This window comes from Cryptotermes secundus, unplaced genomic scaffold (genome assembly GCF_002891405.2).
Source record: "Cryptotermes secundus unplaced genomic scaffold, Csec_1.0 scaffold49, whole genome shotgun sequence".
In the NCBI taxonomy this organism is placed as follows: Eukaryota; Metazoa; Arthropoda; class Insecta; order Blattodea; family Kalotermitidae; genus Cryptotermes; species Cryptotermes secundus.
Window position 1 is genome coordinate 4,536,961 of NW_019744106.1, and position 15,428 is coordinate 4,552,388.

At 37.6% G+C, this 15,428-nt stretch overlaps 1 protein-coding gene across 1 annotated transcript; it reads right to left on the reverse strand.

The window, feature by feature from the left end:
• Positions 1-1,496: 1,496 nt before the first annotated feature.
• Positions 1,497-15,412, reverse strand: LOC111874369 (60S ribosomal protein L19). Its single transcript, XM_023869818.2, has 6 exons — positions 15,320-15,412; positions 10,975-11,081; positions 5,529-5,692; positions 2,930-3,038; positions 1,828-1,909; positions 1,497-1,725 (listed from the first exon to the last, which is right to left on the reverse strand). Exons 1-6 carry the CDS (start codon positions 15,322-15,324, stop codon positions 1,593-1,595), a joined length of 600 nt encoding a protein of 199 aa, XP_023725586.1. The 5' UTR covers positions 15,325-15,412; the 3' UTR covers positions 1,497-1,592.
• Between the last annotated feature and the right edge of the window lie 16 nt (positions 15,413-15,428).

A 15,428-nucleotide genomic window follows, 5' to 3' on the forward strand; every position in this document is an offset into this window, starting at 1 on the left:
TGTATGCACTGCAAGACGGTTTAAATAAATCATGGACTTAAATCAGTGCAACAGGATGCTAAAATATAACCATATGGGGTCATTAGTAGTTTAAAGGTTAAGGGATCCAACCTCTGCTTGCTTTAAAATCTTGTGTACTGGTACCATCTGTCTTTGCAATTTGCAGGGAATTTGGCTGCGAGATGTCATGAGGAACAGAAAAGCCATCACATGTCATTTCCTGTAAGAAAGACAGAACTTCCTCTCATATTTCAGCTTCCCAGACTTATGCCTCAAAATGCTATTGCAGTATTATATTTCAGCATCCTGTGGCATTGAGATATAACTTATACTCTTGTTTTCCATCTGCGATGCAACAATATTACTTTAACAACATTAATTCACACTTAATTCACTAAATGTTTAAAATGTCACTAAAATTATTAAAATATATGTACATGTGATGTTTATGCTACATGTTTCAGCCACACAGGGCCATCTTCAGGCAACACATTTTTTAAAGGAGTCTACTGCACTGTCCACGTGGTCAAATAGTATTCATTAAGGCATGCTGTTATTAATTTTTCTGAATTCTGATGTTGTAGGATGACTTTCTTCCTATCTTATACTGTGGCTGGTTTTGTGTCCCACTGGGTGTGCTGTGCTCTCTTAATTGCATGTCATCTAGTGTTGCTTGTGTGACAAGGAACACAAAACTCACCCTGCAGTTTGATTATTATTCTTTTCAGCATATGAAATAACTGTTAATTTAAAGTGTGTAGTGTAGCTGTTGTTATCGCTTACATATCAACTTGCTGTAACAACACCTTTCACCAAATCACTCATTGCTAGCATTAAGCTAGTACTGCTTCATCACCAGCGCATGGCTGTCACTAATATGTAGCGTGGTTTCGACATGTGTAGCGCAGCTTCCTGGGTATTACCTAATTAGTGATGATGTCTGTAGGCAGCAGTGGTAGTCTCATGGTATGAAATTAATAAACGGCTAATTATCTGGCCATGCAGCCACTCGATGTAGTGTTTATCCCTGAACTTTTTCATGAAGGCCAGTTTATGCATAACAATTTTCTTTGTTTTACACAAGGTAGAAAACTACATTATTCCCCCTCTCACCTCCCAATTTCCTTTTCTAAAGCGTGGGGGGAAATATTATGAGAGTAAATACAGAATTTTGTCAATTTGTTGCACCCACATAGTGCCTACTGATCATACAGAGAAAAATCCTTTAATGTCCCATGTATTCAACAGATGTATTCATGTCATACCAGTCTATATCTTTGGCTCACCACAGCACCAGATCTGCTGCATTTGGATGGCTGAAAGGTCATCTCAGGGATCACATGAATGTGCAGCAATGGTAGAGAACAAACCTTACACAAAATAGGCACTGAATATAGCATCTTCCCACTCACTTCAGCTTTAATACTTATTCCTTTCACTCTTTGCTGACGACATATGTTATATCTAAGATGAGAAGATTAAATAAAGTTCCAAGCTGACTCTTAGAACCAAGTTATCAATTTTGTTTTTATTTCCACTGCAATTAACACACAAATTATCAAGAAATATAATGTTTGCAGCTCAATGTCAAATTACTTTTTTGTAGCAGCTGTCTCATCTTCACGCTGGTAAGCCTGAAGACGCTCCTGCTTCTTCTGACTTATTCTCTCATCACGTCGTTTCCTGGCCTCTTTCACCTTCTGCCTCCTTGCCTCTGCTTGATCACTATAAAAAAAAAAAAAAATTTAATATTTAGGCATAATGAAACGTGTTGACACAAATGTTACTACATTCAGACCATGTCCTGTATCAAAACCTAAAACATACTTCAACATTTTTGTCCTAGCCTTTTCTGCCTTCTTCTTGTGAATGAATTCCATAAGCACACGCTTGTTTTTGAAGACATTACCTAGAACAAAGACAAACATTAAGATTTTAGATTACATGAAGCATAGAAATGGACAAAACAATGTTAATTTAACCATGTATGACAGGTAAGCAGTATTTTGGGGTGAATATATATGCACATACATTCAATCAATGAATCAATCACAAAAATTATTTTTCTCTTAGCATAATTTCTGTATTAGGCAGGTTGGACAAAAATTCTTTAAGGGGATCCCAAGTCAAACCTGTGTCCTTGCTGCAGGAGGGGGTGACATCAAGAAAGGGGACTACCTGTCGGGATAACGCATAGTTCCACCCAGGAAGCTGAGAAAGCCCAACAGGAGCATTGAAAACAATGACTAATGGGGTTATGACAAAGTCAACAGTCAATTTGTTTAAAAATGATGAAAAAGTCATAAAAATAAGTAAGAATTACCATATTTACATACTTGTATGCTTAAATATTGAGCCTGAAAGTTGTAGTGCTGTGATTAGAGGTGAATGTGTTGTGACCACACACATGCATATTTGTGTTCATGAACTCTGACAAACAATTCCTTCAACACTGAGATAAAAATGACCACTTATAAAAATTTGACTGGAGCTGATTTTTTTAAAAACATTTGACAGAAGACTGGTATATATTATCCGAACCCCTACACAAAATTGTTCTACAGAAGTGTCAGTGTGTAAGTAAGGTAACTTAGGTATTAGTCTGCGACCACTATTTACTGCACACCTGCAAAATAAAAAGGATAATTTAACAACAATTTAATTCAATTAACATATGCTTCAAGATTTTTCATAGCAGAACATCTCTGGGGGCCACCCAGCTTCCTGTCCAATGGACAGTGAACGCTTTCCAAAGCAGTAAATTTTGAAGTTTAGAACTCACTCAGAACATTCCTGTGACACGAAATCATTTCACATTTTAGAACCCTATAAAGAATTTTCACATACAAATATTTGAGGCATTCACAAAGTACTGTTGCACCTTGTACAAGGACTTGGGGAAATATATGGACATAGCAAATTAACTTACCCTTAGCTTTCATGTACAGTTGATGGTACAAGTGACGGTCAATCTTTTTTGCTTCTCTGTATTTCTTTAGAAGCCGCCTCAAAACTCTCATCCGATTAATCCACAACACCTGTAAATTATCCAAAATTAAGTGAAGTAGAAAGAAAATATTGTTAGAACTATTCACAAGTATATTAGTATTAAGGGAGAATACGGCGTGTACTACAAATTTTGCTAAACATTAACATAATATGAACACTGCCAACATTTCTGTTAACCAACAGAACACAGATAAAATGTCTTAATGTGTTAGAATCAGTTCGGTAGCATAGTTGGTTGACGGACTATGCTACAAGCTGCAAGGTCGCGGGTTGAAGTCCCAATGAGGTCATTGATTTTTTTCAGTTGACCTAATCCTTCCAGCCGCACTAGGCCCTGGGGTTTACTCAGCCTCTAACAGAAATAAGTACCAGGAATTAATTGAAAAATTTTTCTGGAGAGTAAAGCGCGACCAGCGCGTAAGGCTGACAACCTTACCATCTTCGAGCCGATTGTCTAGATAGTGTGGGACCCTCGTCTCACAAGCCTATGGGCCTTCATGGCCTGGTACAGGGATAGTTTTACTTTTTTTGTTAGAATCAGTTTCATGATTCTCGACAAAATTTAATACCTAATTTAAAAAAACTTGTTTCTTTAGTGCGTACTCTTTGCTGAGGTCATGGTTCGTAACTTACTCACAAAATGTAGTAAACAAGGTCGAGAACCACTGGTATAAAGCTAGTGGCTGATATGGCATTTCTCAATAATGTAACTATCACATGACTCCTCATACTTTGTAATAATCCTCTTCTTTTTCAAGACAACTTGCTCTTCTAGCAACTATAACGGTCACGTATTTTGAAATTCATTTTTCTGTCAGCTTTCTACATAACCACTGGTCTGTCTCTGCATGTATGTGTTGGCTTAGAGGTGTGGTAGCTTCTAAGCCTGTTTTTACTTGTTTAAAAATAAACCTAAAATAAATACACATATACAATTCTACATCACTGAATGACTGTTCTCATTTAATGCAGAGTCGCCTCAAGATTCCCACACCACATTACTGCCGAAAAGACCAAGTAACTTGCAGTGATAACACTGAGAAACAGACTGGAGGGAGGACGTAAGCACTGTAATTATGAGAAGTGTATTCACTGTATCTTTGCTGCAAGAAAGGAAAATCTGCCTCCAACGCCAGTGTGATATGATGTTGAACATCTACCTGCAGCTGGCATACTGTAATGGTGCTCACAGGAACCACAGCAGATGATAAAATCAATAAGCACTAATAGTGAAACAAATGAAAAATTATGTTCACCATTCCACAGATGGCAACTAGAAACATGGTAGCACTGAACATCAATCACCGTGGCAGTCCAACATGCAGATATTTCTGAGATGAAATGGATGTCATGATCCTGGAGAAAGTTTGAAAGAAAATGCTGTAGCTATCCCTGTAAGATTCCACTGGTGGGGAATCCTTAGGATACCACACTGTCAGATGATATGACAAAACTACTCCTAGCTGAAGAAGACTGCAACAGTGTTGGCACATTAGAAAAATTTGCAAGGCAATTCCTACTTTCCTGGATCCAGACAAGTCAGTAGTTCTAAATACATTCCGTAACTTTACAAACACAACCAGCCAACTCATATGTCTGTAACTAATTGTGAGGGTATGATCTCTGCTGGGTTTCATAACTGGGATAACCACTGCCTCTCTTCAGGCAGTTGGGACAAACTCCTCTCAAACCATATGATTGTATATGAACGGAAGAAACTGCGTGTCTGTAGGTAAAAGATGAGAAAACATCTGGTTACGGATGCTGCTGGGGCCTGGGGATTGGATGTGATAGGGATCTAAAGCTGTGAGAAGTTTACACATACGATTATAACTGTTAGAACTAAAACCATATGAATAGTGAGACTACAAGAGCACTGGCAATGTCTACCTCAGATAAAATGGTATCATAAGCAAGTGATATGACAGCTAGGGAAGTGTAATTGCACTTACCTCAAAAGCACCACAGCGTGTTCTATATGACATCTGTGTGTGTTCATATTAAAGGATTGGAAAGAGTGCTTGACTTCACACACAACATGTTTGTGTTCAGAGGAAATTATATTCTCACATGTAGGGTAGGACAACAGAACTACCAGCTATGAACATTCATTCAGAAAAAAGCTACAAAATTCACATGTGTGATGTGAAAATCAGTTACTGTGCTCCTACAAGAACCACAGAAGCAGCAAACTGCCATCCTGCTGTGAATGTGTTAAAACAACTCCCTACATATAAAAGGTAACATTTAAATACAATGAATGGTTCTATCAAGAAAATTAAATTTTCTTCAGTTGCGCTGATATCTAAGTAAAATAAGTACACACCATAAGTGTGGAACAAATTTAGATATCTCATCATGTAATGCGTTCATTACAAGAACACAAGTCTGCCACTCACACATTCCAGTACTAAAGCAACATGGTTTCGGTTTTACAATCACCATATGGCAGCCAATTCTACATATCTTTCTGTTACACCACACGAATATGAATTTCCATTTCTCTAAATATCACAAACCTTCCGTGGCATACGGGCATTTGCTGTACCCTTCCGCTTTCCAAAACCACAGTGACGGCCTTTCCTTCTTGCCTCAGTGTTCTTGCGGACGCGTGCTCTGGAGTGCACGGCAACAGGTTTCTTGATGATAAGACCATCTTTAATCAGCTTACGAATGTTCTGTCCTATAAAACACATTATGATTTCTTTACAATAAATTATAATGAATCAATGTGCAACAGAACCATCAATTTCATACTTCCTAAAACAGTATGACTCAATATACAATAAACCCTCATCCAACAAAAGAGTTACATGCTTCAGAAAAGGAATGCCAGGTAAATCTGTGTTGGACAAATATAATACGTTACGGGTTAAATGGAAAAACGCGAAAGTACCATGTATAAGGAAGTCCATATTTAGCAAAGGTTTACTATAGCATATTTATGCACATGAAGGATATGGGTTTTACTATAAAGCTTGTCCTTAAATAAGGATGCAACCTATACACAAGATCTGTGTTCATTCGCAGAATGTCAAGAATACTTGATATATTCTTCCTTTCTGAGCACTTCATAAGGTACATAGTGTACCATACGTTAACATCTGCTGATGATACGCACTAAAATAAGAAAAATATTTGTCAGTGTTTTTTTATTGCCTCATGTTTCTTGAAAATGTATTTATTCCTATCAGTTGCCGCAGCTTTTGTCATGCTTGTTGCTTCATCATATAAATTAATGAGCTTTATAAAGTAAAATGCCTGATTGGTTGACACACAATTGAGTGTGTTAGTGTGGCCAGCTCAGGGCAATATGATATTATAAAAACAGCACATATCACGTCTCTGCTGTTTATAATTTCATAGCAAAGAAAACACGGCATTCATAAACGTAGAACGAATAAACTGCTCGCAAGAGCCACAGGAACTTTGCTGCAAGACAGGCATATGTAACGATGACTTGGCGCTCTTAAACTCGTTTCTCATTATAAACCGTTCTTGTGACAACAGGCCAGCGAAGAATCTAACAATCTACAGCAAAACCATCAATTATTATGGGCGTTATAACATAGGTGTGCAGCTGGACGAAACATACACGTCGAACCCCCCCAGACGATTTAAATGCCTGACGAAACATACACGTCAAACCACGCCAACGGGTTAATGACTGCTCTAGTCATTTGCATCTGACTCTATGGAGCTGAGTCTTTCTTGAGAAGCTGTCAGTCACTCAACTACTCAAGACATCCCCAACAATTTATGGAACCCAAAGGTTAACTACTGTGTTCACAGGAGCCCACTAGTGGTTCCTATCCTGAGCCAGATGACCCCATCCTATATCTCTAAGATCCACTTCAATTCTCTATTTCAGCATCCTGTTGCAATTGTTCAACTTGACATAAATTATTTATCATCCCTCAATACTGCAACACTCTTCCAATCATCAATCACTTTTTAGTTTAACATTACACACCTTCATACTATATGTTTCAGCCCCAAACTGCCATCTTCAGGTGTCAATTTCAATATTATCCTCTGACCTATGTCTACGTCTTCCTAGTGGTCTCCTTCATTTGGCGTTCTCACCAAAATCCCATATGCATTCGTCTCTCCCATACATGCTACATGCCCTGCCCATGACATCTTTAGCGTTCTAATATATGGTACTGAGTAAGCTCCTCATTATGCAGTTTTCACCAACCTCCTATTATTTCATCTGTCTTCAGTCCAAATATGGGATTTTTAAATTATTTCAATTTAATGTTCATGTTTGGCATGGCAATCATTAATCCCCTTTGTCTGTGGAAGACTTGGAGTTGTGAGTTGTGTCGCCATCAGTTTACATCATGGCTTAGTATGAGTAACTTGAAAGCCGTCTTCTGGGATATGGCGCCATGTAGAAACTGTGTTAACCAACATTTCAGAGGAACGTATCACCTCCATCTTCAGGGTACAAGACAAGAAGAAATCCGTGAGCAAACCAGCAGAGCAGGTGCCACATCCCAGAAGACGGCCTTCTTCAGAGTCACCACCGTGAAAACCCAAACCTTATATGAGTAACTTGTTTCCAATCACACTGTGCATGGGAGTGACATTCTGAAAGAATTATGTAACAACTGCTTGTCTGAATATACTAGCAATAATTCTAGCGTTAAATCAAGTAGTAGTGACATTCTGAAAGAATTATGTAACAACTGCTTGTCTGAACATACTAGCAATAATTCAGCCCCGTTCAGCCAGCAAAGCTGGCAGTGGTTCCCGATACTTCCCCATCTACCGGAGGCATTGGAAACTACTTGGTCGGGAAACTTTTGCCTAATTTTGCTCAGAGGTCTCCTAGAGACATGAGGATCTTTTACGTGCCGTAAATCTACAACACGGGACCCACGGCTTAAAGTCCCTCCCAGAGGACTTGTTCCCTGAATTTCTCCACCCTTAAAAATTCCACGACCTCCGCCAGGTTTGAACCCGCGTACCTTGAGTCATGAGGTGGGAACGTTACCCCTAGACTACGGAGGCCGCCAGTGACCAAACTAACACTCAATTGTGATGTAATAGAAGGCTGATACTGATCCTAGTCAGAATAATATGTTACCAATGTTGAAACCAGTATTACTAATAATCTGGCTGGAGGTTAAAGGGACGATTGGACAACTGTTGACATTTCTCCACATTCAGAGTTATATAAAGGAAATGGAGGCATTGAAGACTTTCCAAGTGATAGTAAAGGTATCAAGGAAGTTACAAGTACGATTTTTGTGATAATTTTGTAATGTTATGTAAATAAATAAACCAATATTATCATCAGATGTCAAAATACAGAATTTCAGCAAAGAGCCTGAAATAACTGACATCACAAACAAACAAACTCCGTGATTTTAGTCCCCAAGTGAACTATACCAACCGAGCGATTGCCACTCGTTGGAAAAGTTAGCGCCAACTTTTGCGGATAGAGGGTGTCACGTGGTCAGCGCAACAAATCCCCACAGCCGTTAATTTCGGTTTTCTAGACTGGAGCCGCTATTTCCTTGAAATAGCTCCTCAATTATTATCACAAGGCTGAGTGGACCCCGTTCCAGACCCACTACTTCTCAGAAAAAAATCTGGTACCGCCGGGAATCGAACCCAGACCTCTGGACCACAGAGGCAGTTAATAACTGACATCAAATGCAGAGGAAAAAAAATATTGGCAATAATTCTATTCGTGGAATAAGTGACCAAAGAACACATATCATGATAGATTACTGGTTCTCCCATCCTGCTACAGACTCCAACTTTTGCCAAATTCCTGAGCATAGGGTCGATATGAGCAAATCTGACGGTGGTAATACTTCAGTGATAAGACAGAAGCAGAAGACAATTCATACAAATTACTCAAAATTAAACCTATTCTCAATTATTAGCTAATTAAACTCAGAATATAGAAACCAAAGCAAAACATGATGAGGCAAGCTCCAGTTGCGAACATACAACACTGCTAAAATGGTGATGTATGGCATTTTTTACAGATTGTTTGTGAAAGTGATATATGATACGATTCTATCAGTTCTTGGTTGAAGTCTTGGTTTCTGGCATCACGCATACCAAGACAATTATTACAGTAGTGCAATATGCTCGAACTCCTTTTTACAAAACAAGATGAGGGTCTACGGGACTACAAGAGCTAATTAAGGGCTCCCAAACTCTCTGAAGGATGAATGGAAAAAATGAAGGTGACATAACTTTCCTATGGAAAGTTTACATTCTCCTCCTCATCTGGACAGACAAAAGAGAAGGATGACCTCCACTATCCATAACAGTGATTAGGCACAAAAGGTATAGTTTGTTCCTGTGCCTCACTAAGCATTACACCATGAAGCCATAAGGGAGAGTGAATGCAGAGATCCACATTTTCTTGACCTTGGCACTGGCTGGAGGTGAGTGGTCACCTTGATGCCCCAGCCGCTTTACTCCTGGGGAAAGAGCCTCCCTATGTGTTGTACAGGAGGTTGGGTGGACCCCAGAGCCGATCTGAACGACACAGAGAAGAGAAAATTCTTGACCCTGACAGGACTCAAACTCCAACCCCTTGGCTGTCCAACCCATAGCCAGTCTCTATACCGATTACACTATCCCTGCTCTGTGCCTCACTAAGCATTACACCATGAAGCCATAAGGGAGAGTGGATACAGAGATCCACATTTTCTTGACCTTGGCACTGGCTGGAGGTGAGTGGTCACCTTGATGCCCCAGCCGCTTTACTCCTGGGGAAAGAGCCTCCCTATGTGTTGTACAGGAGGTTGGGTGGACCCCAGAGCCGATCTGAACGACACAGAGAAGAGAAAATTCTTGACCCTGACAGGACTCAAACTCCAACCCCTTGGCTGTCCAGCCCATAGCCAGTCTCTATACCAATTACACTATCCCTGCTCTGTGATAAGGCGCAAAAAGAAAGAAAACTGGAGATGTCTTGCAAACTCATGTTCAATACAGTAGAATACGCATATGAAAGGTTGTTGATTGGGCAGATCAATACTTTTCCTACTACAGGATATTCTGAGAGACAGTCAGGTGGTCAAAGGCGGTGGTCATGTACCTTACAAACTGCATTGCATTTGGGATTTACTGTGCTCTAAATTCCAAAAATAAGACTGCTTATATGGTTTCTCTCCTCTCTATGGCACAGATTTGGTTCACAGCAAAACAACCACTGCTAGGTGACAAAGAGAAAGAAGGCCCCTCCAATCCAGCAAGGTAAGCACCATCTTAGCTTAGGAAGTTTAGCAAGTATCATGTTGTGCCACTGCATAAAGAGAGCTATTTTCAAAAGTACCATAACTCACTAAGGTATTAGGTATCTTCAGAAACATTCCCTCCAAGTTTCTTGAAAATCAATCAAGGGTGAGTGACAATACAAATTATTATTCTTACTGCATGCATTATTTCACTGCAGTTTACAAGACTGACTGGGAACGTGGGATGGCACTGGGTATTTAAATCTCAGATGCAATATGTTAAAATCTGGACCTCAATTTTACAGTGTTTCTATTACCACTAGATGAATTAAAGTTGCCACTTACAGGACTAAAGAGAGAAGAATAACCATCAAAGGTAACAGGCATGATGGGTATTCTTTAACCAGTAGATATGATGAACTCCTGGCTCAAGCGTATCATTTTATGTGGAATGATAGCGTCTGACTAATAATGTAATGGCTAAAGTGATAAGTATTTTTATGGCTTATTCTGTATATTTGGGAATGATGCATGTCTCAGTCAATTTAATTCCACGACTGTTCATACAGGAACAGAAACAATACTTCTCTGTCTGTTGTTTCCAGTTCATGTTATGTCCAGTTACAACACAATCAGTCTAAATTTCAGGTCTTGGCCAGAACATTGGCAAAAGATGGGTGATAAAATCAGCCAGACTGCTGCACTGTAACAAAATTCACACCAATTTGGTGAAGAAACAAACTTAACTTACTTGAATTAGTGTTTGCAATTTCATTGATTTCATTAGGGTCAAGCCACACCTTCTTCTTGCCACATCTCATAACAGAGGCTGCAAGCCTCTTCTGCAATTTAAGGGAACTGTGGAAAGATGGCACATACAAATTTCTAATTTCCATAACACAAATTATTTGTTCAAGTACATTTATTTATATTATAACTAAGGAAAATTCCCCACATAACTCAAACAGGAATGACCCCAAATTCTCTCTCACACACGCACAAACATCCTGCATCAGAAACACTAATGGCAGTTTTAATAATTTCGGTATTACAGGTACAGCACCAATACACATTAATGCGATAAAGGGTCAATCTCCAAAGTCATTTCATGTCAAATCACTAGCTGATGAAACCACTCTGGATTTCAATATAATTTTTAAATCTAGTTTAATGATAAGCGATAAACACAAAGTTTTCACTTCTTACGTTATTTCCAAAGTTTCAAGCCGTAAGTTTTCTCACACTCTGATTTACTAAAATTATCACAACTCTGGTCCTAATTATGATAGACAAGTCATTCTTGCTCCAAATGATAACTATTAAGCTGGGCTTCCATTTCGTATGCCACACAATACATTAGGGAACATTTACATTTTATCCTTGACCTTAATTTATTGAAGAATGTACAGAGAAAAGTACCACCATAAAACATGATTAAAAATCCGGAATGAGGCAACAGACAAAAAAAAAGCATATAAAAATATCTTCAAAATAAAACAGAAATTTTCAACATTTCAAATGGTTTCATTGAAGAGAGAGGTCTTGAAGGGAAAAATTGTGTTGGAATTTGTACTGATGGTGCTGCCTGTTTTACAGGCAGAAATCAGGTTTAGTTACTAAAATTAAGGATATGGCAGGCAATAACTTAATGTCAACACACTTCTACATTCATATGCAAACCCTGGCCTCCAAAAAGAGGGGGGGGGGATGGAGTCATGTCTCAATCTGTTAAAATTATTAATTATAAAAAAAGTGCTTTTAGATACAAGACTGTTAAAAGCACTGTGCGATGAAGTGGGCTCTCATCATCAAAATCTTCTTTTCCATTTGGAACTTCGTTGGCTGCTCTGTGGTAAAGTTCTCAAGATGTTACATGAACTCCAAAAGGAAGTTGAGCTGTTTCTAACTGATAAGAAACATGACATGTCCCATTATTTCCAGGATAAGGAATGCGTAGCCAGGCTAGCATATCTCAGCAACATATTGTCTTACATGAACAAGTTGAATTTAAAACTTCATGGTCCAGATATAACAATATTTAACGCTTGGAACAAGATTGAATCATTCAAAAATAAACTAAAACTCTGGCTTAATATGAAATGAAATGTTTCGGTCATACTCAGATTATATTACAGAAGCAGGTGATTTCTGTTCACAGAATTCTGTTTTGAGATATTATCGCAGCCCATGTGAAGATGATGTTTGAAATATATTAGCCCAAACATGAGGACCCCTCAAAGCAAGACATATGGATTGTGAATCCTTTTGCTGAACACAAAGAGACAGCCCTTTCCCATGAAGAAACACTTCAACTTACTGAATTATCATCAGACAAAGAACTGAAAAAAGTACTTTTAATTCTACGAGTAATTCAAAGTTCTGGATAAGAATGAAAAATGAATATCCAAATTTACATGAAATAACACTGAGATTTTTTCTTTCTTTATCCACCACATATCTTTGTGAAACTGAATTTTTTGCCATAACTGTGTTTAAAATGAAACAGAGGAACTGCCTGCAACTTTCTAACTGTCTCTGTTGGACTATCACTTCAATTCATTCCAGAATTAATAAACGGACAGAAAACAGGAACAAAAATCTCACTGGTCTAACCAAAACCTTCAAAAATTCAGGTGTAATAAAAGAAACTAAGTCTAACCTTTTCAACAACTTTAACTGCTGTGTTGAAGTGTTGCATTTTTAAATTCAAAATATTAATACGTGTTGCAACTAGTGTTTACAATTGAGAGAATCATACATTTTTATTTTTTACATTACATACTTTGCACATATAAATGCTTGGTGTGTGTACCTGATAAACAGTGTTTCACTGACAAGGCAATATATCCTTCTGCTGCTTCCTTACTCAGCTGAATTCTAGGGTGAGTTACAATGCATGAATATTTTTCTCACTACCGTCTTTTTTTAAATCAATTTGCGTAAGCTGAGTCTTGCATAACCTGTGCAGTATCCGTACCGAGATATCTACACGTCAGTAACACAAATGAACCTGATAAAACCAATTAAAATTAAAAATAATTATAGAAAATGACAACTATATTTGACATACTAAATGATGTGTATTCTAAACCTTACAGTCCAACTGAACATTTTGCAGGTGATGAAATCACTCTGCTCTTCAAACGCTATACACTAAAGAAATACAAAGTTTGGAATAAAAACCTAAACACTATGTGCTTCTAAGGGATATACATACAAGTTGAGTATGTATTTAGGCAAAGACAGGAAACATAGAGGTCTCGATTTTAACTGAATGTATTGATAACGATTAGTGTTGTCAGAAAAAAAAAATCCATGTCAAAAGTCAAGGATATAATGGTATGACCTAAGAGACTGTACATACATACATACATACATACTTGCATTCCATAGATCCAAAGTATGTCAGAATGACTAGGATGTGGAACAAGTCATACAAATACAAAAGCCATAAATACAGTACAACTGAGACACAAAGAAAAATACATCCACACATATAAGTCAATATTGTCAACTTATGCTATGTACATAACCTTTTAAAAGGATGAGTCAGTTTAGACAGCAGGAATGCATCAACAGAGTAGAATGAGTGTGTATTTAAGTATAATTTCAGTGCTAATTTAAATTGTGCCCTTTCATTCATCAGACTTTTGAGACCAGATGGTAGATTGTTGAAAATTTTAATGCCAGAATAATATGCGTTTTTCTGAACACATGTCAGGTTAGCAACCGGTCTATGGAGATGGTGCTTGTTTCTTGTGTTAACACTGTGTACATCCGAATTGATCTGAAAACAATTTTGGTTATTTATAATGAAGCTTAATAATGCAAATATATATTCACATGGAAGAGGTAAGATCTGTAATCTCTTAAATAGCTCTCTGCAAGAATCTTGGGGTTTTATGTCCACCATGATTTTAACAATTTTCTTTTGTAATGTAAATACCTTTTTGCTGTCAGATGAGTTCCTCAAAATATTATTCCATACTTCCTTATATGAGTGAAAGTAGGCAAAATAAACTGATTTCAGTGTATCAATGTTGCTGACATGTAACAAAGCTCTTACTGCATAACATGCCCCACTTATACCAAATAAAATTTCCCTAAAAGATTTTACAATTAGTATACATATTACCTGTTTTAATTAAAGCAGAATCTTAACCATTTTTGCGAATTAGATTAGAGAAAATTAAGGGAAAACTTAAAATTTCAAAATACCATTTCTCTGCAATTACTGGACATGATCAAAAGTTAGTTATAAATAAAAAGGCAAATCAATTCTACTTTATAATTTCAGACTTCAAACCTACTTCATAATTTATGAATGCGTAACTTATGATTACATTAAGATCCACAGCAACCGTTAAGCAAGTTCCTTTTACTATCGACCTTCCGAAGGACCTTAAACGCCGCAAAATGTAAGATCATATAAGTACTGGCGTATTTAAACTTGTTTACACTGAATAATTTATTCCAAAATGGGCTTTTTCTTGTGCGAACTACTTCTAAGGGTCACATAGCAAGAACTAATATTTAATGAAAAGAGCAATATATAATACGCCTTTACATATAATTTTGGGGTTTTACCAAAAGCAGCAGTAACTTGCAGGGAAATATCAGTTTCGTGTATTATGCTTTGATATTCCTAACTTTTAGTGGTAAGTGGTAGTAACGGATTTCAAATTTTTATTGTAACATACATTAACTTCTTCGAAGTAAAAATGTTCTGTAACCACATTCATTGGGTAGAGAATGAGAATGATTCCTACTTTGCGCATTAGCTGGCATCTCAGGAATTCCAAAACATGTAATTAGTCACCAGCATTCGAGTATGCTATATAACGAGTTCCTTATCTAATTACAGAGCTGCTAACCTCCATCGACAACGAAGACACGCTATAAAATGTTAATCAAAATAAAACATAAAGGTTACTTCGCCATGTGGTGCAACTAATTTGAAAACGATACTATAACTAGAAAAAATATACATAAATCGGATTCATAAAAAGAATGGCAGTCTTACAAGAAGGCTAACACACCTACTTACACGATATGATACAACCAAACAAAATTTACATTATAACAACTACATTTACCTCATATTCCAGACGTTGCACTCTTACGTGGTAAAGAACACAATATGGCCGTACAACTACACCACTACACCACTGCCGGTCGCGGTGGTCTATCCGAGAAGGTCTATCC